This window comes from Pollachius pollachius, assembly GCF_949987615.1.
Source record: "Pollachius pollachius genome assembly, chromosome: 9".
Taxonomy (NCBI): domain Eukaryota; kingdom Metazoa; phylum Chordata; class Actinopteri; order Gadiformes; family Gadidae; genus Pollachius; species Pollachius pollachius.
In genome coordinates, this window is record NC_136942.1 from 16,681,540 (window position 1) to 16,709,516 (window position 27,977).

At 42.0% G+C, this 27,977-nt stretch overlaps 3 protein-coding genes across 3 annotated transcripts; 2 read left to right on the top strand and 1 right to left on the bottom strand.

Annotated features, from left to right (window-relative positions):
• The first annotated feature begins 164 nt into the window (after positions 1–164).
• arl2bp (ADP-ribosylation factor-like 2 binding protein) lies at positions 165–2,991 on the top strand. The gene is made up of 7 exons (XM_079743018.1): positions 165–245; positions 528–597; positions 739–800; positions 1,302–1,408; positions 1,609–1,694; positions 2,011–2,107; positions 2,487–2,991. The coding sequence occupies exons 1-7, from the start codon at positions 227–229 to the stop codon at positions 2,586–2,588; spliced, it is 543 nt and encodes a 180-aa protein (XP_079599144.1). The 5' UTR covers positions 165–226; the 3' UTR covers positions 2,589–2,991.
• A 242-nt stretch (positions 2,992–3,233) lies between these two features.
• Positions 3,234–7,228, bottom strand: pllp (plasmolipin; the record flags this gene model as incomplete). Its single annotated transcript, XM_079742689.1, has 4 exons — positions 3,234–3,951; positions 5,226–5,345; positions 5,788–5,961; positions 7,064–7,228. 4 exons carry the CDS (start codon positions 7,226–7,228, stop codon positions 3,844–3,846), a joined length of 567 nt encoding a protein of 188 aa, XP_079598815.1. The 3' UTR covers positions 3,234–3,843.
• A 6,850-nt stretch (positions 7,229–14,078) lies between these two features.
• On the top strand, positions 14,079–21,818 carry LOC307080370 (protein-glutamine gamma-glutamyltransferase 2-like; the record flags this gene model as incomplete). The annotated part of the gene is made up of 16 exons (XM_079743049.1): positions 14,079–14,094; positions 14,430–14,600; positions 15,419–15,649; positions 15,861–15,979; positions 16,196–16,324; positions 17,398–17,572; positions 17,911–18,043; positions 18,185–18,288; positions 18,539–18,681; positions 18,811–18,910; positions 19,395–19,475; positions 19,928–19,995; positions 20,133–20,262; positions 20,546–20,706; positions 21,014–21,150; positions 21,557–21,818. The coding sequence occupies 16 exons, from the start codon at positions 14,079–14,081 to the stop codon at positions 21,741–21,743; spliced, it is 2,085 nt and encodes a 694-aa protein (XP_079599175.1). The 3' UTR covers positions 21,744–21,818.
• Positions 21,819–27,977: the final 6,159 nt, after the last annotated feature.

A 27,977-nucleotide genomic window follows, 5' to 3' on the forward strand; every position in this document is an offset into this window, starting at 1 on the left:
ATGTATTTATTATTGATAATAAAAGGCCTCACATGACGATATACAATCCAACACACCTAAAAAATATGATTTGTTAATCTGCTGTCTACACGCTGTGGAACGTTTTGAGAGAAGATTGTCGCCCGGAGGAAAAAGTACGGACGCACATGCTTTACTCGTTTCCTTGGCAACAGAACTGCGTGCGTAATTGGTCTACGGCGTCTTTTCAAATTGCGGAGAAGATAAAATGGATGTCAAAGAACTTGGTAAATGAATGATGTTACTTAATTTCCCTATATTTTGAAAGTACCTACATACTGGCTAAGGTAAAGAGCTTCTTTAATGCCTTTCATCATTGCTAACATTAGCAGGTATGCTAGTGAATACGATGAAGAATGTTTACGTTTGGGAAATTAAAGCTTCTGTTGTGTTAAAAGAAAAGAGGTCATTACGCTATTCGTTAAAGTGACCCCTACTAGTGTCTTACGTGAATCCTCTTCTCCACGGCTGTGACTAGAATCTGTTCACTTAATTGCTCTTATTTTCAGATCTGTTGGATTTTGAGGATAGCATGGTTGAGATGGTGGAAGAAGACGAGGAAAACTTTGCCCTTTCTAGGTAGGCCTACGTTTCATGACGTTCCTTATATGTAGGCTATTCGGCCCTGTTCTGTCTGTATGCTGTGGTAAATGTACAGTCAGTGTATTGTCAATGAATGTACCATTTGGACATGCGAGTGCGTCTGTCCTTCTCTTCCAGTTCGTCCGCAGCAGACGCAGCCTTCGATGCCGTCATAGGGAGGATAGAGGACATCATCATGGGTCAGATTTCTCACTCCCAATTGTAAATAAATGCAAAGAGGCGGTGTTACATGAATCTCTTTGACCCTGTTGGTCACAGCTGTTATTAGCAAACATCAGCTGGATAGTAGTCAGAATGCCTCATAGAGGTGGTCAGCCATGTTCATGAACACATTCCTTGGGTTGGGTTAATGCAACTGCATTCCTCGCAACATCCCTCAATACATTCATCACTGCGTACACACGGTGTCATGATGGAAACAACGCCACTAATTCACTCCCCTCAGAAACAAATACTCTTTTACTTGTTTGCCTCATATTGGTGTCAATATGAATAGCAGTGGACTGTGCTTTAATAATGTAAAACAACAGCTGCTACGGCAAGTTAAAAGGGCATGGGTGTTGTGTGTTCCATAGTGGCCAGCTGGTATTGTTGGCAACACTCTTGTTTACTCCAGCCAATGTAAGGGGACCCCAGGTATCAGTTCTGAACCTGGTCTTCTTGTCTCTGGTGGTCCGCAGAGGGGGAGTTCCAGCAGCTCCAGCGGAGCTTCATGGACAAACACTACTTGGAGTTTGAGGACTCGGACGAGAACAAGCTCAGCTACACGCCCATATTCAACGATTACGTATGTACGCCCCTGTCGCAACTGCACCGCAGGTCCACACATGCTCTTACTCAGAACCCACGCCCGTGTTTGAGGAACACGCGTCATCTATAGGTCTGTAATCTGTTTTACCGCTTGGCTGATAGTTTGTTCACCACAATATAAGTGGTTCCGGTCAGGGGTTGTTTTCCCCCGCTGACGAGGGAGGATTTTGTGTCCAGGTGGACCTGCTGGAGAAGCACCTGGAGCAGCAGCTGATGGAGAGGATCCCTAGCTTCAACATGACTGCCTTCACACACCTTCTGATGTAAGGCTCCCATTAAAACCTCTTCCTGGAACAGACTAGGATTTTTATGGTGCGGCTGGAAATATTGTGTGACAGAAAGTCAAATCTTTATATACTCGTTTTGTTGATCCTGAATGATTAATATAAATGTACAATTAATTTCATTTATATTATAAGGCACTTTACATAGTGAACGTGGGTATATGACACCTCACTTACTTCCAGGACGTATAGGGTGTATTTTCGATAACAAAGTGGCACACTGGCCGATAATGGGTATTTCTGTTGATTGTTGTCCTCATTGGTGACTCTGTCCCACCTTCTCACAACTCTCCAGGCAACATAAAGAAGAGGTACCTGTGGATATCTTCGACATGCTGCTCAGCTTCACTGACTTCTTGACCTTCAAGGAGATGTTTCTAGATTACAGAGCAGTAAGTGGTCACCTATATCCAAAATAATAGGTTACTATTGATCAATGCTTGATCAAACAAATAGCAATTTTCAATATAGCCAAGATTTTTCGACAATGCCTATATTGTATACTATAGCCTGCTCAAGCAGTGTTCATCTGAACCTTCATCTTAATACCTTAATATATTTTTTAAGGTAAAATAATTATAAGCATGCAACACAAGCTACTTTAAAAATAATAATTAGATGACATACTAGTAATTGTCTTTACTATTTTTACTTTTACTTCTCCTTAACACCTGTGTGTGTGTGTGTGTGTGTGTGTGTGTGTGTGTGTGTGTGTGTGTGTGTGTGTGTGTGTGTGTGTGTGTGTGTGTGTGTGTGTGTGTGTGTGTTAAGGAGAAGGAGGGGAAAGGGCTGGACCTGAGCCAGGGCCTGGTGGTCACCCCTTTGAGTTGCACAGGATGCAGCAGACATATTGGATCAACCGGAACTTCGTGACACACATGGCAAAGCTGGTCCCAGTGAACCCTTTTAGTTGCACTACGTGAAAATTTTTTGGCTTTGTTTCTTGGCTATTCTATCCTGATAACTGGTTACAGGCATTGCTTGAAAACAAAAGTGTTTCATAGAATTCACAGAATGCTATGCCGTGCTCATGGGAAATGCTCGCTGGAATGTGAGTTATCATGAGGTGTCAAATGTGGTGCCTGTGGATGTAATGTTTGATGTGATATTCACATGCATTTGTGGATTGATCAGCAAGTGTTGGAAATGTACTTATTTTGTTTAAGATGAAAACGTGGCTTACACATCAACATAGGTATTGTAATTGTAAGATGTGTGTTGTTCATTTGTAATATAGATCTTTGTTATTTGTACACGTTATTTAAAATAAAGATGTCTTTCAAATAATCATGTACAAATCATTCCTTGTTATGCACAGTAAGTAAAAAAAACGAACAAGACATATTTTGGCAGGCACAAAACTAAATAAAAGTATATGCAATTATATCAATGAAAAAGGTTTTATTTTTGCCTTGAAATACTCACAGTACTTTGATAATGTACAGAACCACAGAATAAACATCTAGAATCATTGTTAATTATGTAAACTGCTGATTGTTATTTTAATTGGTAGCACTATACAATAAGGGTACATTAATTAACCATTAACTTCAATTAATGCTGGTAGAAGCATTACCAGTTAATTAAGATTTAATGTATGTCATGTTTACTAATGGTGTTCATGTTAACAAAGGTATTCATGTATGTTTAATTTGGCTAGGGTTAACCCTGACCGACAAACCCTCACCTCTATGCTAAAGCTATATAATAATGCTCATTACTGCTTTAACTAATATTAATTAATGGTATTGTAGTTAATGTAACCTTATTGTAAAGAGTTTCCTTTTCATTTGTGATTGATGGTCTGAGTATAAGCAAGGTATATTATCCATATATTACTACAGCCGTTGACTGCTTTGTACTCACTTCATTGAGCCTTTCCATTTGTAAACAGTTGCGTAGTTCAAAACTTTAAATAGGATGCATGGCTACATTTATTTTAAATAGGATGCATTTCAATGCATGCCAGGCACTTTTTAGATTTTTCCAATACCAATGATCAGAGCTGTATGTATTGGTTATGGAAATGTGTGTAAAAGGACTTAGGTCTTCACCCTTCCAGCTAAGGTTCCCCCAGAAACCACTCAGGCTTTAGATCGTTCTTCCGATAGAGGGTGTGTCTTGAGTTCTATGAGGGCCCAGTGCCTGATGCGGCATTTCCTCCGTCTCCCCTCCAGTCCAGGTAGGAGAAGTAAGTGCTGGCGCCATAGGCTACGGTCGTCACCGCCCCAAAGAACTGAGAGGGGAGAGAGAGAGACCACAAGATGATGGACATGAGTATCAGGTACATTGTATCACATTTAGGAATACAAATAAAAAAAGCCCTTTGCAACCTCTTCACAAGTAGGTGGATGATGAGATGTCACATGTTTACTTATTTAAAAGGTAGATGGTACAGTAGGCAGCTGTTGGGCCTTTTTTTTTTATCGTTGGTCAAGTTGTAAACGGATATGAACTTTGCACATTGGCATGGATAAACCACCATCCACTCTCTTTATTTATTTCTCTCTCTTTCTCTCTCAAACTCTTTCTCTTGTGTGTTTGACAGCCTTTGTACAGAAACACAGCCTTTGAATACTGCAATGGCCGTTTCCTCAATTTTAACTTCTGCCACCTGCCAACTGCCACCTCATTCTATGCAAACTGACACAAACTATGAGACATGAAAAACAAAAGCACGAGAAATGAGACAAGACACAGGACACAGAAATATGAGACACAAGACATGGGTCACAGGACATGAGAGACAACATGAGACGCAAGGCACAAAACATGAGACAAAACACAATACATGAGACAGGACATAAAAAACAAGATATGTTACACAAGACATTGCACACAAATCACAAAACATGCAACATAAGTTCAGTTCTTCAGTTTTCTCCTTAGAAAAACTGTTGAATAAAGTTGTGAGTGGTTGTTAATAAGTTGTTATGGTTTCACAGCCTTTGAATTTTGAAATAGCTGTATCCTCCCTCTCTCTTATTGTATGTCTTAAGTTTGTGAAACTGCCATCGTTGTGGTCACCCCGTAATAAGCACACACATAGCCCAACAGGCAGCCTCATCAGTAGATTCCAAGTTTAATGCTTGAATGTTTCACTTTCTAAAATTTATTTTTGCCAGAAAAAATAGTGTCTTACAGAATCGTCTGAGACCCAGGCTACCTAACAGGCAGCTGTGGAGGGTAACACATATAATACAACAGTGAAATATAAAAATGGATTTGAGGTTGAATGCGTGGCTGTGTACTTTTCAATACTTCCTCACCCCCTCTTGCAAGGTGTTCCTTCCTTAGTTACACCTTCACTACACAGACCTTTGCCCTGGCCCTTTTTACCTTCAGTGACAAACATCAGGCATTTGATCTGATATTGGTTAGAGAGAGGGAGGGAGAAAGAGAGAGAGAGAGAAAGAGAAAGAGTGTGTATGTGTGCGAATGTGTGCATATGTGTGCATATGTGGATGTCATTGTTTAGGAGGGTATGTGTGTAGGTCTTATCTGCCTTACTGCAGCGGCTCCAAAATGTCCATGAAGGAAACCGCTTAATTGATATTGGTTGACCGACGCTGCATTGGCCAGGAACGCCGTCAGGCACAGAATAGCGGCTACAGCTTGGTACGACATCACCTGTGAGAAATGATCAAACAATTTACTTTAAATATCCAAACACACCCATGACATGTTGAATGTCCATGGGACACACACGAGACTAAGACATGAGACAGAAGACACAGAATGAGACACAACCCACAACACAAGCGATGAGAGAGAAAACTTGAGACACAAGACATGGGAGATGAGCCACAAATTTTATCTTCTCTATTTAGGTGTAGCTTGTTTATTTTCATCGTGGATCTTACTCAGTATCTGAGTTTGGCCCAGTGAAGGATACTTTGGATTTTGGTCCCTGTTCTTTTTGTTTTATCTCTGAGAGCAACACATTTAGAAAAGTAGCGGCTGGGAGATGGAGAATGAGAAGACAGAGGACACAAAACATGAGAATGAAATACAAAACATGGGACATGAGACAAGACACAAAGCATGAGACAGACATGTGAGGGGCCTATACCGTCAGGGGCCAGGGCACACAGATGAGTTTACTCTGGAACCCGAAGAGGATCAGGCAGAAGAGCAGGGTGGTGAGTAGCCACAGGGTGACGGCCACAAACATTACCCAGCCGTACACTGCCAGTGCCCAAGAGTAGGCACTGGCTATCAGCGTCCACTGGAGCAGGCCTGACACCTGGTGTGGTAGAGGGGACATGGAGGAAGATCAATATGGAATATTACATGTCCCCTCCAACACACACACACACACACACACACACACACACGCACACACACAAACACAAAAACACCCACACACACACATTGACACAACCCACACACAAACACACACACACACACACACAAACAAAAACACCTTGACACACACACACACACACATTTTCTGTTGCCATAGGTAAATGGAGTCTATTATTTATTTCGAGATTGTGTTTCAGCTCACAGAAATGCAGAGAAAAACATTCACACACGCACACACACACACACACACACACACACACACACACACACACACACACACACACACACACACACACACACACACACACACACACACACAAACAAACACAAATGCAGGTAGTTGCGCTGACCTCTACAAGACCCCAATCTTTTACAGAAGCTCAGTATCCTATATCTAGCTATATATATAGCCTGACTTCTAGCTCCACGTGCCCTACAGTAATTCTGTATCGTGCATTTTGCTACATCTAGCTTCAAGTGTCCTACATCTAGCTTGCTGTATCCCACATCTTAGGTACCTCCTACGTCTAGATGTATCCTACATCTCGCTATATACATTCTACACCTAGCTCCACGTGTCCTACAGCTAGATCCATGTGACCTAAATCTAGTTCCGTGTATCCTACATCTAGCTCTCTTTATCTTAGGTCTTACCCTCTTCATTAGGGCCTTCTTGGATACGGGGACATAGTCCTGTTCCCTTTACTGCATTACAGAACGATTAATGGCATACCCGAGAGGGGTGTGAGAGCAAACAGAGAGGGCCTCAAGGGAGCAAAGATCGTGACAGAGCAGGCTACTTGTGTACCAGCTGCCTTGGCAAATGGATGGGGTGACTCAGAATATAAAAAAGCTTCTATCATACAAAATTATTATTTTTTACATATTAAGCTGTAAGGAGAGTAAGCTGGAAGTAGCACAAAACAAACTAATAAAAAAATGACATGCACCATGCAGAGCTGCATTGGGGCATTGGGGCAGAGGAAAGGTGCAGGCTAGTAACATGTGGACAATCACATTTTGGAGATGAAGTCACTCACTATTTCCACCAACATGAGCATAGCAGGGATGCTTCTGATAAAGGACTGGTCCATCCTTATGGTTACACCAGCAACCAACCCCCGCAGACTGTTTCCCCCCTGCTGGCCGCCGTCTGACTTGGCTGCACTGGTCTCTGTGGTCACCTTGGATGGGAACTCGGCCATCTCTGCAAGTGTGTATCTTTTCCTAAATAATTCCAACAAAAGGAGATAATCTTCTTTGTAGATGGGAAACACTCCTCAGATTAAAGTAACCCTTCTGTAAAAATCTCTTGAAATTCTGCTTTTCTTCCCCCAACTCTAACTGTATGAATGGATTTAGAGAAGTCAATACTTCCAAGAGAAGCTAAACGTTAAAAAGAAAAAACGCCCCTTTGACCAAATCACATCCAAATGAACACATAATCAAAAGTAGATTTGGAAAGCTGAGAAGGTTCCTGTTGTGATCAAAGTCTGCTCGAAGTATCCTGTATCCAGGTAGACAAGCACAATTCATTTGAGTTTATATAGAAAACCCAACGAAGTAGTGCACAGGTCAGTAGCTGCACCTCTCAGTGTCAGGTGCTTCATCAAAGGTTGTGGGAGATTTCTCTTATTTTCTCTCTCATGCTCTTTGTATGTGTGTTCCCCTAGTGCTGTTTTTCTACTATCCCCGCCCCTGATAAGGCCCTAGAGGCTGTGTGCTGGAGTCCTGACTAAGTAATACATTAACATCGAGTGTGTATGTGGGGGAGGCGGGGGGAATATGGGTTGTACTGACGTTGCATGACACATGACATACAACCAGTTTCAGTGCCTGACAGTGTTGCCTTAGTTACAGTGTCTGCAGCGGTCGAGTTGTAAAAAAAAGCCAGGGGGGATGGTGGATTTTAACTTTTAGGGACAGATCATTTGTGCTGATAACAGCGCATATGGTGGGAGACCAACGGTGTGATAATTATTATTATTATTATTATTATTATTATTATTATTATTATTATTATTATTATTTTATCTCCAAAAACGCTGCTCATCGGACGCATCACACGATTCGAGGCATGCATCACTTTTAAGGATTTTAAAAACTGATTCTTATTCTTTTTTTCAAAAATGCATTCGGCAGAGAAGGGAGACTAGCGTTGCTCACGGGTTGGAATGAAAGGGAGAAAAGGGGACAGAGTTGTCTGCGGAAGCGATGTCTGAGGTGCAGAGACGGCTTCACGCTACCAGTGTCTGTCTCGTACGGTGTGGAATGAGAGCTCGTGAAGGCACTATTGCGCAAGTACGCAGGCGCGCAGCAAGCGTGCTTGCGTGCTTGCGCAATAGCATACTGCCCGAGTATGCAGTGTCGCTGTCAAATCTGTCCCTGGGAAAAGCAACGTTGCGCCGAATTGAAAAAGGAAACCACTATAATGAAATAGCGGTAATATTTCCACATTAATTGATAAAATAGCAGGGGATGGGAAGGGGGATGGCTGTTTCAAAGGGGGATGCCATCCCCCCTCATCCCCCCTCAACTCGAGTGCTGAGTGTCTGGTACTTACGGACACTGCTACATACCCGTTTAGGAATCAGGGATACCGTTTATTGAACCTCAAACAATATTACAATTATAAAGGGTTATTATCAGCAGTTGGACTCAATTAAAAGAGGACAAATTGTACATAATGTAAAGCTTCGATTTTATTTTTGCATTGAGAAGCAGAGTTGAAAGAATGCATTTAGCTGAAATTAAGCCTCCTAATAAAAAGGTTGTCTTGCACAATATTGACACAAAATCTTTAGACAATATTGACACAATATTCTTTACAAGAATGTTCATTATGCCAACTAAATTAAATGAAAAAGCAATGTCAGAAGTGGGATTCGAACCCACGCCTCCAGAGGAGACTGCGACCTGAACGCAGCGCCTTAGACCGCTCGGCCATCCTGACATGTTGTTTGAAGGCCGCTAAATGTAATTTTGAAACTCAATATTACATCGATTTGAACAGTGAATATATGAATGTATTAGGAAGCAGGATGTTATACAAGTGGTTATACTTCCGCTGCTTCATTTAGTAGGTACAATGTCCAGTGCTGGCCCATGCGGTGCCATTTGAACACTTATTTCCCAACATAAATGTTCTATCATAAATATGGTTCTTGGTTCTATACATCCATACATCGTATGTACTCCTAGGTCCATGATGTACTCATGTATCGATGTATCTTATCCACTGACCACTTAATTCTTAGTCAACAAATGTGACACTGCCCCCTAGCGCATCCAGATGGGTAACATCCATAGGGGGTTCTATAACTCACATTCAAATTTAAACGCCAATGTTTGCCTATTGGAGGCACAAAATCGGTCTGGATAACACTTCTCTAGAGTGAAAGTGTAGAAAAGATCAAGAGTATGATTCTTTTGAATTTTGCCATTGGACAACCTTTTTTAGTCCAACAAATAACCTTTTACTCACGGTTGTGCTATATAGAACCATTAGTTATATGGTTATATGAAAAACCAATTAAGGTTATTTGGGATGAGGCCATAGGAGAACCTTTTTGAATTCCACAAAATGGGTGTTCTTTGAACAACCAACCATTTATGTTCTTTACGATGCCATTGCAGAACGTTTTTGAGTTACATAGAGAACCTGCTACTCAATATTTCTTTAAAGAACCATTTATTATATAATTATATGAAGAACAAAGATAAGATTGAAAGCAGTTTATCTCTGCAAAGGGGACAAAGCTACAAGGCAACCCAAAAGAGTATCTTTGCCACCATCTAATGCCATTTGTATCAATCATTTATTGAAGGTCTTCTAACGTTTTCCTTTATTTGTTGGTTTAATGGATTGTCTGTGAAGGGCAAGAATAGCTGAAATGGTATTGTCAAAGTATGCTCGAAGATAATTCAAGCCCAGCAAAGAGACATGCTCCCTCTGGGAGAAACTGGTGGCCCAGAAAGTCAAAAGAATTATCAGCCAATCAGACAATGATCTGTCTAATGAGTTCACTGAATGTCCTCAGCCCGGCGTCCTAAGGCCGCTATCAGGCTATTAAAGGCTGACAGCAGTCATTATAAATAACTATTAAATTCCTTTAAACAAACCACCCTGTATGAACCTTGTGCTGACTTATGCACTTATGACTTATTGCCTCTGACCTCTAACTATCTTGTCTTGTCTTGAGTTTTTAATTTTTTTAAGGCATGTGTATGGACCGGATAAGCGTCAAATTAATTGCCCTTTTTGGGATAAATAAGGTTGGCTGAATCTGATCTGTTACGGCCGAGGCCGTGCCCAGCAGATGCTCTGCTCTGTCTCCCCCTCCTGGGCAAAACGATCCCTAGTTTTCCGCGGCTCTACACCTGTTGGACATGCACACCTGCCATCCATCTCCGGTCATCATCCTGCCCTACTCAAATCCCAGTTCATCGAGTGGTAGATAATGCCGTGGCAATATCTCTATCATATATTGCGTCTAAGACAGATGAGATATTTAGATGCAAAAAGCACACAATACTTGCAGGCAATTGGTGGTCATATATATTTGTAATAAAAGTACGAACAAAGATACATCACAACATGCATCAACAAACAACATAACAGGCATACAATACAATAATCTGAGGCCTCAGATGAGCGTTCGACCTGCGTCTCTCTAAAGGTTGGCGAGGAGAAGTCCACTGAGTGGCTAAAGTCAGGAGTTCTTCTACACTTAGATCGGATCCTTGAGGGCAGCTGTCCCCCAATGAACCAAAAGCCTTTGTTAACCAGATGTTAATCTATTGATTGAAGTTCCTTAAGAGGTCATAAAAGGTGGTTGCGGCTGTTCCTTATCACCCTGTGTTTCTCTGCGCTCCACAGGGGGTCAAGGAAAACAGGCCCAAACCAAACTACAGACAACACGGGAACGGAATGTGAAACCAGATTACATTACAGGAACCACTAAGATTTACGTTTCAGACAATCCTGCAGAATCGCAAGATGGCAAGACCATACAATACACGGAACGGAATGTGAACCAGATTACATCACACGAAACACTGCCAAGCTGCGACCGAACCGGCTTGGCAGCGTAAAAAGACCTATAGCCTACATCATCCTGCCCATTGCCCAACAATATGGGCAGGATCTAGACCAAGCTCTCCTAATCGGGTCAGCAGTTGCCGTGTGTCAATGTCTAGCCTCTGCGTTTGAATGATAATGAATGAATGGAACGTTGCATTTTTAATGTCTACAAATATTCTAGACTAGAGAATGCGCGCCAATCAATGAAACCTTATGCGGATCAGATAAAGTCGGCTCTCCTTTCTGCGCAAAGCATGTTTCAAAAATCAGCACCTAATTGTCACACAAGCTATTTTAGATTTTTGTAACATGGAAGGGGGTAAAATGCCGTGAAAAAATGTACGCACAGTGCATTCAGGATTAGGACCGATACATATGTCGGCCTAGGCCTAATCAATTGTGTTTCAATATCTTTAGCATTCAAATGATTGCAGTCTATTCTTTTCGTAGGCTACTCTACTGTTGGCCTTGAAGGGAAGATATTTTAACGCTTTTTAACCCCATTTTCCTGCGACATTCCTACGTCTCCCTCAGTGCGGAACACATTTCAGCACCGTGTCAGTAGACAGTTACAATCCTACGAACGTTGTGAGTGCAGTGAACGCGCGTTCATGTTAAGAGGAGTTTCGGGAAACGCTCCAAAGAAATTCACGATGGTTCGCAAGATCCATCGTGAGAACGATCGTACGAGCGAAGATCCATCGTTATCGGGAAACGAGGCCCAGGCCTGTAAGTATGGCTTGCCGTCGGGAGCGCACCAAAAACCCTCTACTTTAACTCCGAAATGTTAACGTTCCCTCACTTCATTCTCTAAAGGTGCGCAAGGAGAAGTCCACTGAGTGGCTAAAGTCAGGAGTTCTTATACACTTAGATCGGATCCTTGAGGGCAGCTGTCCCCCAATGAACCAAAAGCCTTTGTTAACCAGATGTTAATCTATTGATTGAAGTTCCTTAAGAGGTCATAAAAGGTGGTTGCGGCTGTTCCTTATCACCCTGTGTTTCTCTGCGCTCCACAGGGGGTCAAGGAAAACAGGCCCAAACCAAACTACAGACAACACGGGAACGGAATGTGAAACCAGATTACATTACACGAACCACTAAGATTTACGTTTCAGACAATCCTGCAGAATCTCAAGATGGCAAGACCATACAATAAACGGAACGGAATGTGAACCAGATTACATCACACGAAACACTGCCAAGCTGCGACCGAACCGGCTTGGCAGCGTAAAAAGACCTATAGCCTACATCAGGGGTCGGCAACCCTAGGCACGCGTGCCACCACTGGCACGGGGCAGCATAATCATTGGCACACTTAAAAAAAAATATATATTTTTTTTTCTTTTATTATCATTATTAAAAAAAATCACAGCACAATGCGGCAGCATAATCATTACTACCGATTTTTTTTGCCCTTTATTCTGTTTTGGGCATTTCCTCCCAGTGCAAATATGTTTAAATTAGTTACAGAAACCAGTGTTCTGAAATGGGATCAATTAATATTTTTTAAACCTATGTTGTGATTAATAGAGAAGAAAATATTTAACATATTGTTGCAAGTGGCCTGTATGCATCGCCTTCACATGGTTTTGCAAAGCTGTATATGTCGTAAAGGTATTGATGTGGATGGTTCCAACATTCTCATATTCTCGTTTTTTACATTTCTCACAGTGCAAATATGTTTTTGAATGAGTTTCTGAAAATGGTGTTTTAAGATGGGACATATGTAATTATAATTTGTAAGTCCATGTTGCAAATATAACAACCAAAAAAACATTTAAAATGTTGATGCATGATTGTGGACTATATGGAAATAGTACAATTCCAGGTCTTCTGGAAATGTTTTTGGTCGCTGTGTCATAATTCAGCTTAATTTTTAATATATTGTTGCTTAAGGCACACTCATTAACGAGAAAATGTAAACCTGGCACTGCAAGTTGAAAAGGTTGCTGACCCCTGGCCTACATCATCCTGCCCATTGCCCAACAATATGGGCAGGATCTAGACCAAGCTCTCCCAATTGGGTCAGCAGTAGCCGTGTGTCAATGCCTAGCCTCTGCGTTTGAATGATAATGAATGAATGGAACGTTGCATTTTTAATGTCTACACATATTCTAGACTAGAGAATGCGCGCCAATCAATGAAACCTTATGCGGATCAGATAAAGTCGGCTCTCCTTTCTGCGCAAAGCATGTTTAAAAAATCAGCACCTAATTGTCACACAAGCTATTTTAGATTTTTGTAACATGGAAGGGGGTAAAATGCCGTGAAAAAATGTACGCACAGTGCATTCAGGATTAGGACCGATACATATGTCGGCCTAGGCCTAATCAATTGTGTTTCAATATCTTTAGCATTCAAATGATTGCAGTCTATTCTTTTCGTAGGCTACTCTACTGTTGGCCTTGAAGGGAAGATATTTTAACGCTTTTTAACCCCATTTTCCTGCGACATTCCTGCGTCTCCCTCAGTGCGGAGCACATTTCAGCACCGTGTCAGTAGACAGTTACAATCCTGTCTACTGACAATCCTATAGGATTGTAACTCCTATAGGATCCGATAGGATTGTAACTCGCCTACAATCGCCTATCCTTTGACACACGCGCTCTGTGTACATACATACCATACAGTGACGGTATGGGGAAGCAAATAACAATATGACCAATAATGCTAAAACCTAAGAATGTTGAAATATTCAAACTCATTATCTTCCCCTCCCTCATCACTTCCGGTTTTTTATTATGTAGATAACCAAAAATCCGAAGGAGGATGTGAAAATAGGGATGCTAGTGGGTGTGTTAAGAAAGTTATGTCCAAGGTCAAGAGGTCAAGTTGTGTGTGTGTCTGGATGTGGGCTGAGAGCAGTTCAGTTCTGTATAAATACAGCGTCTTGATGAGAAGTAGGTTAGAGCCCAGCGCTGAAAACTTGGACTAGTGTAAGAGCAACTCTTGGGAAGAATTAAGCAAAGATAATGGCCCACACAAACCGTGAGTAGCATTCTAACATTGGTTTTCATCTCACGTTTTCCTCGCCTGTCCTTTGAATCAATTACTCTCTCTCTCTCGCGCTCTCTCTCTCTCTCTCTCTCTCTCTCTCTCTCTCTCGCTCTCTCTCTCTCTCTCTCTCTCTCTCTCGCGTCTAACACTGCACTAGTGTGTGATATGACCAATCCACATTTCATAAACTAATAGACCTACTATAGCAGATCTGAGGCACTGGGCCTCCACATAAAGAATTCATCAGGACAGTCATCCCACTATAGCCAAACAACACATAGCTGTGTTTTACTCCTTAACATCCTGTCTCTGATTTTCATTTTAAGGTTTAATTGCTGGTGTTGATCTGAGAGGCCAGGAAAACAACCGGGCACACCGAACTGAGGAGATTGATAGGAAGCGTTTGATTGTTCGGCGGGGACAAGCCTTCTCCCTGACGGTGCACCTCTCCGACCCGCTGCAGTCCGGCCATGAGCTGGCCCTGGTCTTAAAGCAGGGTAAGCAACTCAAGGCCTCAATGCAGAGATGGTCATATGAAATAGAGCTGTGTGAATTGAAGAGTCTCACTTCTTGTTGCTCTATTCCTTTAACATTTCAAATATTTATTTGACCAACTTTTTTTCAAAAGGGTTGCACAACTTCAACAACTTATCCTGCCGCAATGTGTATGCCTGCTGCCCTTCCTTTGTTTGGGATACCGAACCTTTTTGATACACAATCCATAGCACAAATCAAATCCCTCAGTAACTCCATCGGGGATAGAGTGGTAACTAGGCCTAGGGAACACATTGAATTAGCTTTTCATGAATGGCCTATCCTACAAAAAAAATATGGTAAGAAAATAAAACAGGTTATTTCTGTAGCAAAAGTAGCTAAACCAATTAATATATGTGTGTGTGAAGTATGAAGGAAATGTATTACTGTTGTGAGCATGAGAATAATTTAAGTTGGACTAAGTTGGACAAACACATACACCACGTAACACGCCATCGCTGCTGGAAGCATGCTGACTGACAACTTCTTACGGAGTAACATCTTGACAGCTCATTGACCACCCATGTTGCATTCTGTCAGGGTGGGAGCCTAAGTTTCCCCCTTATGACCATATTGTGCAATGCGTGCTGCGCAGCTATATTACTTTGCTAGTTGCATCACTTGCTGGCAGTAACAAAAAAAAAACTTGATATATTCCTTCTACGAGCACACATGGTAATTAATGACACAATTCACCGGCACGTTGCACTTAAAGTTCGACGGGAATTTTCAGATTACCAATTTGAAACCTATTTCTGTATCCTACCTTGCATTTCCACAGATAAAAACAACGATGATATTGTGATCAGAAAGCGAACAACTGGAGGGTCCAATGACAAGTGGTGGTTACACCAGCAGAGCGCGAAGAACGAATTACTGCTGACTGTGTACAGTCCCGCCCGTGCTGCCGTTGGCGAGTACCGCTTGGCTGTTGAACTGATGTCAGGGAATAAACTTCTGGAGAGGACGGACTTTACCAAAATGTACTTGCTGTTTAATCCCTGGTGCAAAGGTAATACTAGTAAACACTCGCACAAACAGACACATTACATGTGCACAAATAAACGGAACATCCACATACATCTAAAATCTTAAAAAGATAATGAATCTGTACTTGACCTTTCACATGTCATTTCACTTCTGCAGCACATCCCCATTACCCAGAAGCACGTATATAAATATGGAGGTTCATATCAACTTTGTGTGTGTGTGTGCGTTATTAGATGATGCCGTGTACTTCCCTGATGAGAGTCTGCTCAAGGAATACATTATGAACGAGAATGGTCGCATTTTCACTGGGAGTGCGGATTGGATGAGAGGGTTGCCATGGAATTTCGGACAGGTAACACAGAAAACACACAGACACACACACACACACACACACACACACACACACACACACACACACACACACACACACACACACACACACACACAGTTGGATAATTCCTATATTATGACTATTATGATATAGTATCAATATCAGTCATTTCTTCTCTCTTTCTAAATTGTATGACACTCCCAACATTTGCTGTCTGTCCCTTTGTGACATTCTCAGTTTGAAGACAATGTGATGGACATCTGCTTTGAGATCCTTGACCGCTTTAAGCCAGCGAGGTCAGACCCCCCAAACGACATGCGTCAGCGATGGGATCCTGTCTACATCAGCAGGGCAGTCGTTGCCATGGTAGGAGATATACACCCACTTCCACCATTAGTTATTTTTATGTGTGTGTTGCATCAGGACAACAGAGCCAAACGCAGAACCAGGTCGCAGAACTGGTTGTATACGGATGTGCATGACCAAAATAGTAGTAACTAAAATATTTTTTTTCCTGAAGAAATCCAAAGTAAGTTACTGTTTGTGTCTGGCACTGAAACTTGTGGCGTTAGGACTCTTTCATTAAAATAACAGTTTTAATAAATAATGAAATAATAACTGTTACTTGTTAAAATGGCAGCAAAGGCAGGTAGAGAGTCTTGGATGAGTTTCGAATATTTATCTGAAAAGCTTCAGCATCAAGGTTTTCATAGTTCACAAAGTAACACTACTTTTTCCCTCTTTCCTAAACACCAAGGTTCACTTTCAGAAGAATGTGCTTAGGAAGTCCAATAATGTCCATCGCGACCACGGAGCGTCGGAGAGCGTCCAAACGATAGGGCATCCACGAGAGCGGAGAGAGTGAAGAGCGTCCAAACGATCTAACAATAAGGCGCGTCCAAACGATAAGGCATTCACGAGAGCGGAGGTAGTGAAGAGCGTCCAAACGATAAGGCATCCACGGGAGCGGAGGTAGTGAAGAGCGTCCAAACGATAAGGCGTCCACGAGAGCGGAGGGAGTGAAGAGCGTCCAAACGATCCAACAATAAGGCGCGTCCAAATGATAAGGCATCCACGACAGCGGAGAGAGTCAAGCAGAACGCCCAACCGATAAGGCATCCACGGGCACGGATAGAGTCAAGCCCCTCCTTCCAGAATTCTCCGCACTATATATCGCATGTAATCAGGAATGGCCCTATCACCAATCACTAACCCTAACTACGCATGTTGATCTGATGATTGACAAAAATAAATTAGATGACCTTATGACCACAAATAAAATACAGAATCATGTAAAAATAAAACAAAACAATGTAGAAATAAAGTATAAATGTAGGTTCATTACATAACGACATGACAGGCACAGGAGCATGAAACAGTTACATTAAGATCCTTTTACATCGTTAATAATATTTAATGCTGTAACTCCCCTTATCCAGGTGAATGCCAACGATGACGGTGGAGTATTGGTGGGGAAATGGCAGGAACCTTATACAGGTGGAGTACAGCCAACCAAATGGATGAGCAGTGTGCCCATCCTTGAGAAGTGGAGCAAATCCAAGTCTGGAGTGAAATATGGCCAATGCTGGGTGTTTGCAGCCGTGGCCTGCACAGGTCAGAGGAATAACACAATATAAACACACGCACGCACGCACGCTCGGACGCACGCACACACACACACACACACACACACACACACACACACACACACACACACACACAGACACACACACGCGCACACATACACACACACACACACGCACACACACACAAACACATACTGAATCAAACCCTCATCTGAACGTCGTCCTGAATTTAACTTTGCATTGTTACATGACTTGTGTTAACTGTAATGTTTACAGTTAACACAAACTTGGTTGACGCAAAATAAAGGACAGACTGATGCATGGTGGGACTCGAGCCTTTCTAATGTGTCATGTGTCCCCTCACAGTGCTGCGATGCCTGGGCATTCCCACACGCTGCATCACAAACTTTGAGTCAGCCCATGACACAGACGGAAACCTCTCCATCGACCGAGTGTACAACATACATGGGCAGAAAGTTAACCATGCTGACAGCATCTGGTAGGATTCTCTCGTGTTCACAGCACATGCATTCACACAGAAATCTGTTATGTTATGTATTATGAGTCCCTATAGGAATTCATAACATAACTCACATCTTTGTGTGATTATAATGTTTATTTATTTTATTTTGCGTGTCAGGAACTTTCATTGTTGGATCGAGTCTTACATGCAGAGAGAAGATCTACCTAATGGATATGGTGGCTGGCAAGTCTTGGACCCCACACCTCAGGAGATGAGCAGTGGTATGGCCCTCTTGCCATGTTTAGAAATGGGCTTCTTTACGCATATATATATTTTCTTTTGCAACTTCTTTGTGCTCCCATATCAGTTTAAGTCCTGCAAAAGAAACGACTTATGCTTTGGATATTATGATTATTCTTTAAACTCTTCTGTGTTTGGTATGCTATATGGATTATTATTGCCAGTTAAGTACAAAGTCGCTTTATGTACACTGAAAAATAAATTAATAAATCTGTATTTTTTCCTTTCTAGGGATGTATCGCTGTGGCCCATGTCCTTTGAAGGCCATTAAAGAAGGGGACCTCAATGTGAAGTTTGATGTTCCATTTGTCTTTGCTGAGGTGAATGCAGACATCATCAATTGGGAAATCAGACAAGACGGTCAGCGAAAGCGGGTGGGTGATCATTATGCATGTCTTTATTCTTTATCCATTTTTATTATAACTTCTACCACTTTTTGATTAATTTTTAAAAAAGAATTGCTGCCAAAATTCATTTGCGTTTTCTTTTTAAATGTTTTATAGCTTTCATCCAGCTCCGCAAAAGTGGGGAGGAACATTAGCACCAAAAGTCCTTACGGTAACGAGAGGGAAGATATAACCTTTCAGTACAAGTACCAAGAAGGTTGGTTTCATTTCGACATCAAGAGACAGTGTCATACTCACTTATACCTTTATGATGGGCTGCTATGCCCACCCTATCATAACGGTATAAAATGCTAAATCTTTAACGGCAACCTGTGAATGGAACAGGGTACTGTTAAAGATTTAGACTTTTCTTACCTATATTAGTCACGTTGATTGTTGCTGTTCAAGTTAAGACTAGAATTAGAAGTACTAATAATGACAATGATCCAAATTGATTATATAACATTATTTGAATTCCACTTTTTTTATGGTATGGTGAGGATGAAGGGCCACAGCGATCGACACACAGACATTAAGAAACCTCTCATTGATCACTGTTAGCCCCAACCCTAACTACATCCAAATGAAAACATTCTGTTTAGTTTAGAGCACAGTTGATGTTAATATTGGCCTCGGCAGAGGTTGTGGATCTGCCCATGTCCATTGGGCTGCGGGTGACCCAATCTGCTCCTGCTCCACAGGTTCAGCTAAGGAGCGGGAGGTGTACAACAAGGCAGGGCGGCGCATCTCCGGGCCGGATGGAGAAGAGGAATCAAATCCAGGTGCAGGTTAGAGTCCTTTTGTTACAAATCAACCACAGAGCAACGACGTCATGTTCAATTGTTTAATTCGTACGCCCACAGAGGGTAACCCGCAACAAGAAAAATGACCTTCTTTGAAAAGTTTTGTACATGCTTATAAGGCCGATGAGAAGGTGATTCTTCAGAAAATATAAATTAATTAGAATGTGCTTTGATAATGGTCAGCAGTATGTATTCTGATTCTGATTGACTTGATCGCTCCATAGGTGAATCCGGCCAGCATGAAACCTAAAAATCTCCTTTGGTTTGGAGCCCTTGACCCCCCTCCCCCCCTTAGACTCCATGTTGATCCCCTTGATCGCTTCTTGAGAGGTCCCATCACAGCAATATATACTTCAATATATACGTTAACGTGTGAATGCATTCATCTTCATTATGCGTTATTAATGTACTCTTCACAGCCAATGAACCAGCAAACGTGCAGCTGGAGATCAAGCACGCCAAACCTGTGTTCGGGACTGACTTTGACGTCATCTTTGAGGCAAGTTACAATGTAATTCACTGTCCTACGGATAGAGGTGCAGAGAGTGCATAACCCTGTACGATGCTGTCTTTGTGAAGTTATCGCTCATGGCTAGGTCCAATCATCAACCGATCTATCATTTTTCTTTCTCTCAGTTGGAGAACATGGGAGCCAAAGAAGTCAGCTGCAAATTGGACATGATGTCAGAGGCTGTCACCTACAACTCAGTTCACCTTGGAGAGTGCCAGAACAGCACGGTCAATGTTGTCATTCCTGCTCACAAAGGTAGGTGGTTGAATGCCAGCACTTCAACCCTTCTTGGTTTAGAGACATAACAGCGGCGTTGTCTATTTAGTATGAAATCACCAATTACACCCTGTATAGCAAAGCCTTGAAGTCTTCTTTCTATTTTGGACTCGTGGATAGGGGGTGTGGTTTATCTCTAGAAACGTTGTAGTTCATATTTCCCATATTCTATATCATGGTAATGGAGTACAAAGTTTTGGCTAGCTATGGTCGTTTATGTTTACATTATTTTGCTGTTGTGTTCATTCTGTTCCCCACACAGTCCACAGGGAGACGGTGCGTTTACTCTACACTAGGTATGCATCGTGCGTCAGCGAGCACAACATCATCCGGGTGATAGGGGTGGCAAGAGTGTCCGGCCAGGAAAAATCCATCCTGGAGATGGTCAACATCCCACTGAGCAAGCCCAAACTCAGTATTAAGGTGGGTTTCCTATCCATGAGCAAGATGCTAAGCCTCCTCCTTTATGACATAAGCTGATATAAGTGTCAGTGCCAAATGACTAATATCTAAAAAGCTTAATAACTGTTGATTAACATTAAACCATTGCCAGTTTATCTGCAGATAAACAGGTTAAAGGTCAGATGTCAGGTCATTTGAATAGAGTTAAATTCAACTCAGGCTCCTCTCTTTAGTGTTGTTTTTCCACAACATCGTCCACTCCAGAAGCCAGTGTGGACATAGAGTGGAGTACACCCCCATTTAACATCCTAATCTCTCCTTTCTCCAGGTTCCTGGCTTGGTGATTTTAAATAGGAAAATCACCACCTTCATCTCCTTCACCAATCCATTGCCAGTGCCACTGAACCGAGGAGTGTTCACTGTCGAAGGGGCTGGCCTACTTCCCACCAAAGAGATCCGTGTTTCGTAAGTATCTGTCCAAAAAAATCAATAAATCAGTAATGACATACAACATATAACACATATCACATAACTGATATGGAAGGGTTTTCTTAATTTGTGATCAATTGTCATACAAACACCAGTATGTAAAAACATTTGATGCTGGCCTGACAGTGGGTTTAGCATTGAGCTCTCAGTCAATATACACACAGTGCTTGTATATAAAATGATTCAAATGCAGTGTAAAATACTTTCATAGATATTTTATGCAAAATAATAATATTTTTGGGCAAATTAGTCTGTTAAGTCATGTTACCTTTCTCTTCAATATTCCATTCCATTCTTCTCCTCCCTCCATACTCCACTCTTCCTAATACTCTTCCTAATACTACCCATCATGTCTGTGTGTCTGTGTCTCTCTCCCCCTCAGTGGTAGCATCGCGCCAGGCCAGCGTGTGTCTGTGGAGCTGTCATTCACACCCATGCGGCCGGGGGTTAGGGAGTTCCTGGTGGACTTTGACTCCGACAGGCTCCAGGACGTGAAGAGAGCCGCCACGCTGGTGGTCCACAAGACTTCCCCCTCGTGGATTCTTCAATGTGACCAGAGAGGATTGTAATGCCCTACAAGTTGTGATCAAACCTTTAGCTGTCAACAGGGCTCTGGCACTCACTCTTATACTAACAAATATATTTAGCAAAGTCACTTCCCCTAATGCACCATGATTGTGTAGTGCTGACTCAATTAATGAATAAATGATTCTATATTAATGTGAAGAAAATGCAAACATTGCCTTAATTCTTTGCAATGTCACAGGGCTATCATAAAGCATGGCTTATTGATAATAAATGTAGTATTGATAGACATATATACATGCATGTTGCACTTCTGTAGATCACTATTTTTTCATTGAATCAATGTTTTGCCACGATTTCGTTAATGATTTATATTCTTGTTTAATTGTAATAAAGACATTAACATAATTGTGGTGGCCAGTGTATAGATATTGTGGTTGGGATATGGAGCAGTAATAGGGTAAGGGTTAATTATAGGGTCAGTGTTAGTAATAGGTTAAGGTTACTAATAGGGTAAGTGTTACACAGAGAACCTGTTGCTCAATATTTCTTTAAAGAACCTTTCATTACATAGTTCTATGAAGAACCAAGATAAGGTTGAAAACAGTTAATCTCTGCAAAGGGGAAAGAACTACAAGGCAACCCCAAAAAGTGTCTTTGAAACCATCTAATGTCATTGTATCAATCATTAGTCGACACTTAGTCAGTCACTCCTTCCGCATACAGGCTATTAAATGCTGGCAGTAGTCATTATAAATAACTATTACATTCCTTTAAACAAACCTCCCTTTATGAACCTTGTGCTGACACATTGATCTGTGGCCTCTGACGTCTCACTATCTCGTGTTGTCTATGATTTTTTAAGTTTTTTGAGGCATGTGTATGAACTGGATAATGAATTGCCCTTCTTGGGATACATAACGTTGTCTGAATCTGAATCTGTTACGGCCGTGGCCGTACCCAGCAGATGCTCTGCTCTGTCTCCCCCTCTTGGGCAAGACGATCCCTAGTTTTCCGAAGAAAAAAAAGTATATATATATTTTTAGCCTGCATTGATGAACTATTTCTTAGTAATGTTTTGGCCTAATATTGTTACTATACAAATGAACAGAGCTTCGCCTCCCCACGAACTTATATTGATTGATTCTAAAACGTTCTCAACGATTCAGCCAATGAGAGTACTACAGCAATCGCGTTGCCATGGCCCAAGGGTAAACAAATGATAAGGCACCGCCACACAAGTTAACTAACGATCGCTGTAGGCTTCCATATCATGCAAGCAATTTGTTTTCTTTTTATTTTTTTCTACATCACAATTGCATGCTATAATAAACTATTGTTTTTACCTACCATTACGAGTCTCGTTTGGTCTAGTAGGGAATTCGCACAATGGCGCTGCTGCTTGCTTATGGCTGGTTCAGACTACACGATTTCAGCCCGATTTTGCCCCGATTCGTTCGTTGCAGACAAATTTGAAATAAATAAATGAATAAGTAGGTTAACATATTGACTAGACAAATGGCAAACTGACAAATTATATTTTTTTATAATCTCCCTGCTTCTGAAATCTCCGCCCAGTGCTCGTCCGCTGGTTTTCCATAAGCACTCTACTGTGCGATCATCCCTGCTGCATATGCCCTCACACATTGTTGAAATCATATGCTGGATGCTTTACTCTTTCGATGTGGCTTTTAGTTAATGATCGGGCTATAATAAGACCACGTTGTCTATGTTCGCTGACAACAGGGGACATTTCATAGTGGTTGGACATTTTAGCGAGCCGCTTTTTGTCGGGACGCGGAACACGCAACTGGAAATCGGAATGACATTATAGCTCATCCGCGCATCTCTACTAACTAGACTAACTGCACTACGCAGAGGACCGCCATCATAATGCCTAGTATAGGAACTCGGAATCCATTGTTATTTACACTTTGTTGCTGCCTTGATGCTGCGTGAAGCACTGCATTAAAAAAGACCAAAGTTCTACAGTCAAATCCAAAAGCCATCTATAATGATGATTGTGATGATGATGAGGATTATGATGACATAATCCTCATCATAATTGACGACCGGATATCTCGGATGGAGGACATATTAAATCAGCTGGTTGCTTCTTCCACGGCCACCTCAGCAGAGAATCAGCTGGGCCTGGCACAAGTGCGGCATGAATTGGCGAACATCCACGCCCGCACCCAGTCTCTGGAGCAACTACAGAACTACTAACTATCTTTAATCCAGGGTGCCACACAACCACCTGCTTTGCTGGGGGCCAGTTCTTCATCACCGGCTTCGGCAAGCGCTGCTGCTCCGCCACCTGTCTCAGCAGGAGTCGGTGCTTCTCGCCCTTCGCTCCGTGAGCCTAGTGTGGGAGCACCTGAGCGTTATGATGGCGATCCTGTCACCTGTAACGCCTTTCTCTAAAACTGCTCCATCATCTTCTCCCTGCAGCCGCTCACCTTTTCCCCAGAGGAAGCCAGGGTGGCTTATACTGTTAACCATCTCACTGGGCGGGCGTGTCTTTGGGGAACAGCTGAGTGGCAGAGGGGGACCCATGCCTGATGTAGGGGCCAAAATGCATATTTGGTCTGTTTGTTTATTGTTTATTCTGAAGGGTTACTCACACTGTTTTGGTTCATATCACTTCCGTTTGACACATGGGTGTGGTTTAATCTATATACCTCGGATCGGCGGGAGTAATAGACTTAGGGCCCTATTTTAACGGTCTGAAACGCAAGTGAGAAGTGCCAAGCGCAAGTAGCTTTGTGAGCGGTTCTATGGCGATGTCGCTATTTTACCGGCGCAAAAATGACTTGCGCCTGGCACAAATCTAAAAAGGATTGGTCTGAAGTAGCCTAATTACCCGTAGGTGTGGTTTGGGCTTAACATGCAATAAACCAATGAGAGTGCCAGCTCCCAACCCCTTTAAGAGCCATGAGCGCATTTGAATCTGACGAGTTGATATTTTGACAGCGCGTCTGCAGTCTCTGACGAGACAGATGCACATGAATTTCAAACTTGAAATGGCTCCGTTTATGGCCAAATAATATGGCCTAATTCACACATGGAATAAGGTTTTGTTCCACAACTTCAGATGTACTGAGTCCTCAAATCTATTTCAGCAAAGAAAACTTAACACACATGATATGCGGTAACTGTGGTTCTATTTAATGATATACGCAATACATTATCAACATCGTTTCTTATCAGTATTGTATGCATTATCGTTATCGACTTGTGTTCCTAATATGCATGTGTCCCCCGTTAATATACATTGCCATGGACTGTATTATGCGTTACGTTACAGATGGATGCACACACGCGCGCCCGCATTCATTCATTCTTTTAAACACTCACTCGCGGTAAAACAATGTTTTCTCACGATCAAATACTCATCAATCCTAATAGTTATGGGCATGTACACGATGTCTGTGTCAAGAAAATATGTGTTTGCTGTACGGTGTTTGCAGATGCATTGATTTAAAAGTACAACTTATTACCGCTGTATCAGCTGTTCTTTCCAAATAATTGACCAAGAATGTGTGGCTAGGTAGATGAGAGATGCAAAGTGTATGCGCGAGGTGCACAAGCAACATTATGCATGAGCCCTTAAAATAGCATCTGAACAACGCGCCACTTGTGGCGCAAGTGGATTCTGAAACTGCAAAATAGCACCAGGGAACGTTTGCCCAAGAACACGCCTCCTCCTTTCGCCTAACCGCCCCTTGGGGCGCAAGATCATTCCCTAATTTACCGACGTGTGGCGCAGGAGGGAAAAGAACGCTCCGCGCCAGTTGCAAACTAGCAACGACACATGCGCCAGTGAGAAAGTCAATTGCGCCGGATGCAAGATAGGGCCTAAAGAGGGTTAGTGGCGCCCTTGATTATATTTTCTCTTTACCGTCAAACAACCGTCAGTCACAACCGTCAGTAACAACCCTCACTAACGTTGTCATCGTCATCACCCTCTAGATGTTTTCATTCATCAGTTGTCATTTGGTCTTCTAATAAATTCTCAAACTATATTCATCACCGGACTTGGATTCATTGAACGACGCGTAACTGCCTGGAGCCCACCTAAGGCTCTTAGCAGCCATTATAGGAAAACTGTCGCTACATTTAGTGAACAGAAATCCAATCCATAAACACCACGGCATGGACGGAATTCAACGTTGCTCTTACCGCTTGGATCTCGATGTTTTGGACTGAACAAACTATGCAACATTGGACTCTTTCCCGCGGACGCCTTGGATCAGAGACACACAATTGACCTGCAGCAGCGCATCACAGCCATCAGAAACGGTATGTTGGTTGATCCTTCAGTGTATTTGTTTGAAGTTGAACACAGTTTGGAAAGGCTGCCGTTTTGTCCATTGGGGACTGTTTGTTTTAGCTTGTGTTGCGCGTGCTTGGTTGGTCGCGATCGGCAATTGTTTGGGCTGATTGGACCGCGTGGTGAGCAGTGGTCGCCGTTTGCTTTGCTGTGCTGTTGTGTTGAAAATCGCATTGTGGCTGGAACAATGTCATTGCGGATTGCATTGTGTCTGTTGCTCTGTGCTTTGGTGAATTGTGCACGTTGAAATTTCACATAATGAGTGACGCAAATGAAATGGAAAATACGAGAAGAGAACGGTCACGCTTACAGCCAAAGCGCTGGCTTGCAAAATGGAAACTCTTCAAAAGCAACATTAATCTAATGTGACAAGAGACAAGAGCTCTCACGTGAAACTAATAGGCTAGTGACAATGCCCCCCAAATTCTGAGATACCCCTACCGGAGGTAGAACTAAACCCAACAATGTTTTTCCTCATCTCTAAGGTCTCCCATACATGAAAGTGATTCTTGGCTAAAATATTTTTACTGCTAAGATTGTGAAATTGACAGATATTGTTATATACCTCCAAACAAAAAAAGGCCTAAAATATAGCCTGTCCGTATGGGAGTTAAGACATATAAACTAATGCAGAATGATAACACAAGCTCTGAGAGCTTTGAGACTTGGCAAGTTTGTAGCCAGGGAGTCAATGCACCTACTGGAAAAAGCTGGATGTGAATATCTTGATGTATGAAGTAGATGGAGACCTATAAACACATACCTAAAATAAGCGGACAGTGAAAAAAAATATTACTATGCAGAATGTTATCATTTACTTTGTAGTTGCTTTGCCAGGCATCATCATAGGAACACATAAGATGGCTTGTTGGAAAGGTGGGATTGTGCTGAATCCAGCAATACCAAACATCTATACATGGTATGAACAATGAAAATGGTATGTCACTCAATGTATGAGGTGTCCAAAATGAAAGAAAATGAAACTCTGATATAAAAGTCCAAAGCTGCAAATTGCAAATTAAGTAAGAGGTTAGTGCTGCTCTATACTACACATTTAATAATGACACAAATAATATAGCACATTGTATATATACTGTATATATCTATACAGTTCATATGGAAACAAAGACTGAAATTGAAAGATGACACGTTTACAGTGACTACTTGTACTGTCCTCGAAACTCATAAAATGGCTTGTTGGAAGGATGTCATTGCGCTAAATCCAGCCAACCAAATATAAAAATATAATATAAATATATTATATATATAATATAAAATAAACCATGCAACCATTCATAATTAGATGTTTTAGCTGTCCCAAATGAAAGAACTCATTGCATTGCAATGTGCTGTAGTGTCCTATCTGAGGCGAGTCTAGTTATGGCTTAGGGCCTGGCAATAGCACACACAGGAGACCAGGAGTCAGGATTGCAGTTTGGCATTGATGAGCCTTTTAATAAAACTATTACTTAAACTATAACATTTCATTGTCACTCATCCACATCATCATCAGTGACAAAATGAGTCACATTTGGACAGTTTGGAAAAGAGCAAGAGCAAAACTCAGTGCAAGTCAATCCCACTGCAAGACACTGGCATTTGGTGGTTTCATTGCATTTTCCATCTTTACAGTACATATGGGTGATGTCTCTGACTTCTTTAGGTGCTGGTTCCTTCTGGAACATCACAGGTTCAATGGACCCATCTTCTCTGAGCTTCCATCCTCTACCAACTGGGTTCCAGAGATGAGGCCTGGCCAGGTGGCTGTGACGCCACACTGCTGTTTGATACAAGGCTCTCAACACATGTTGCTGGAAGGCATCTTCTGTTGGAGGTAGATTTGCTGCAGATGCATCTGTGGTAGATGCAAGTGTGTACCTCAGCTCATCCAGATTGGTGCAAAGATGTCCATCCACCCTTTTCTTTTGGCCATACAGGAGCAGGG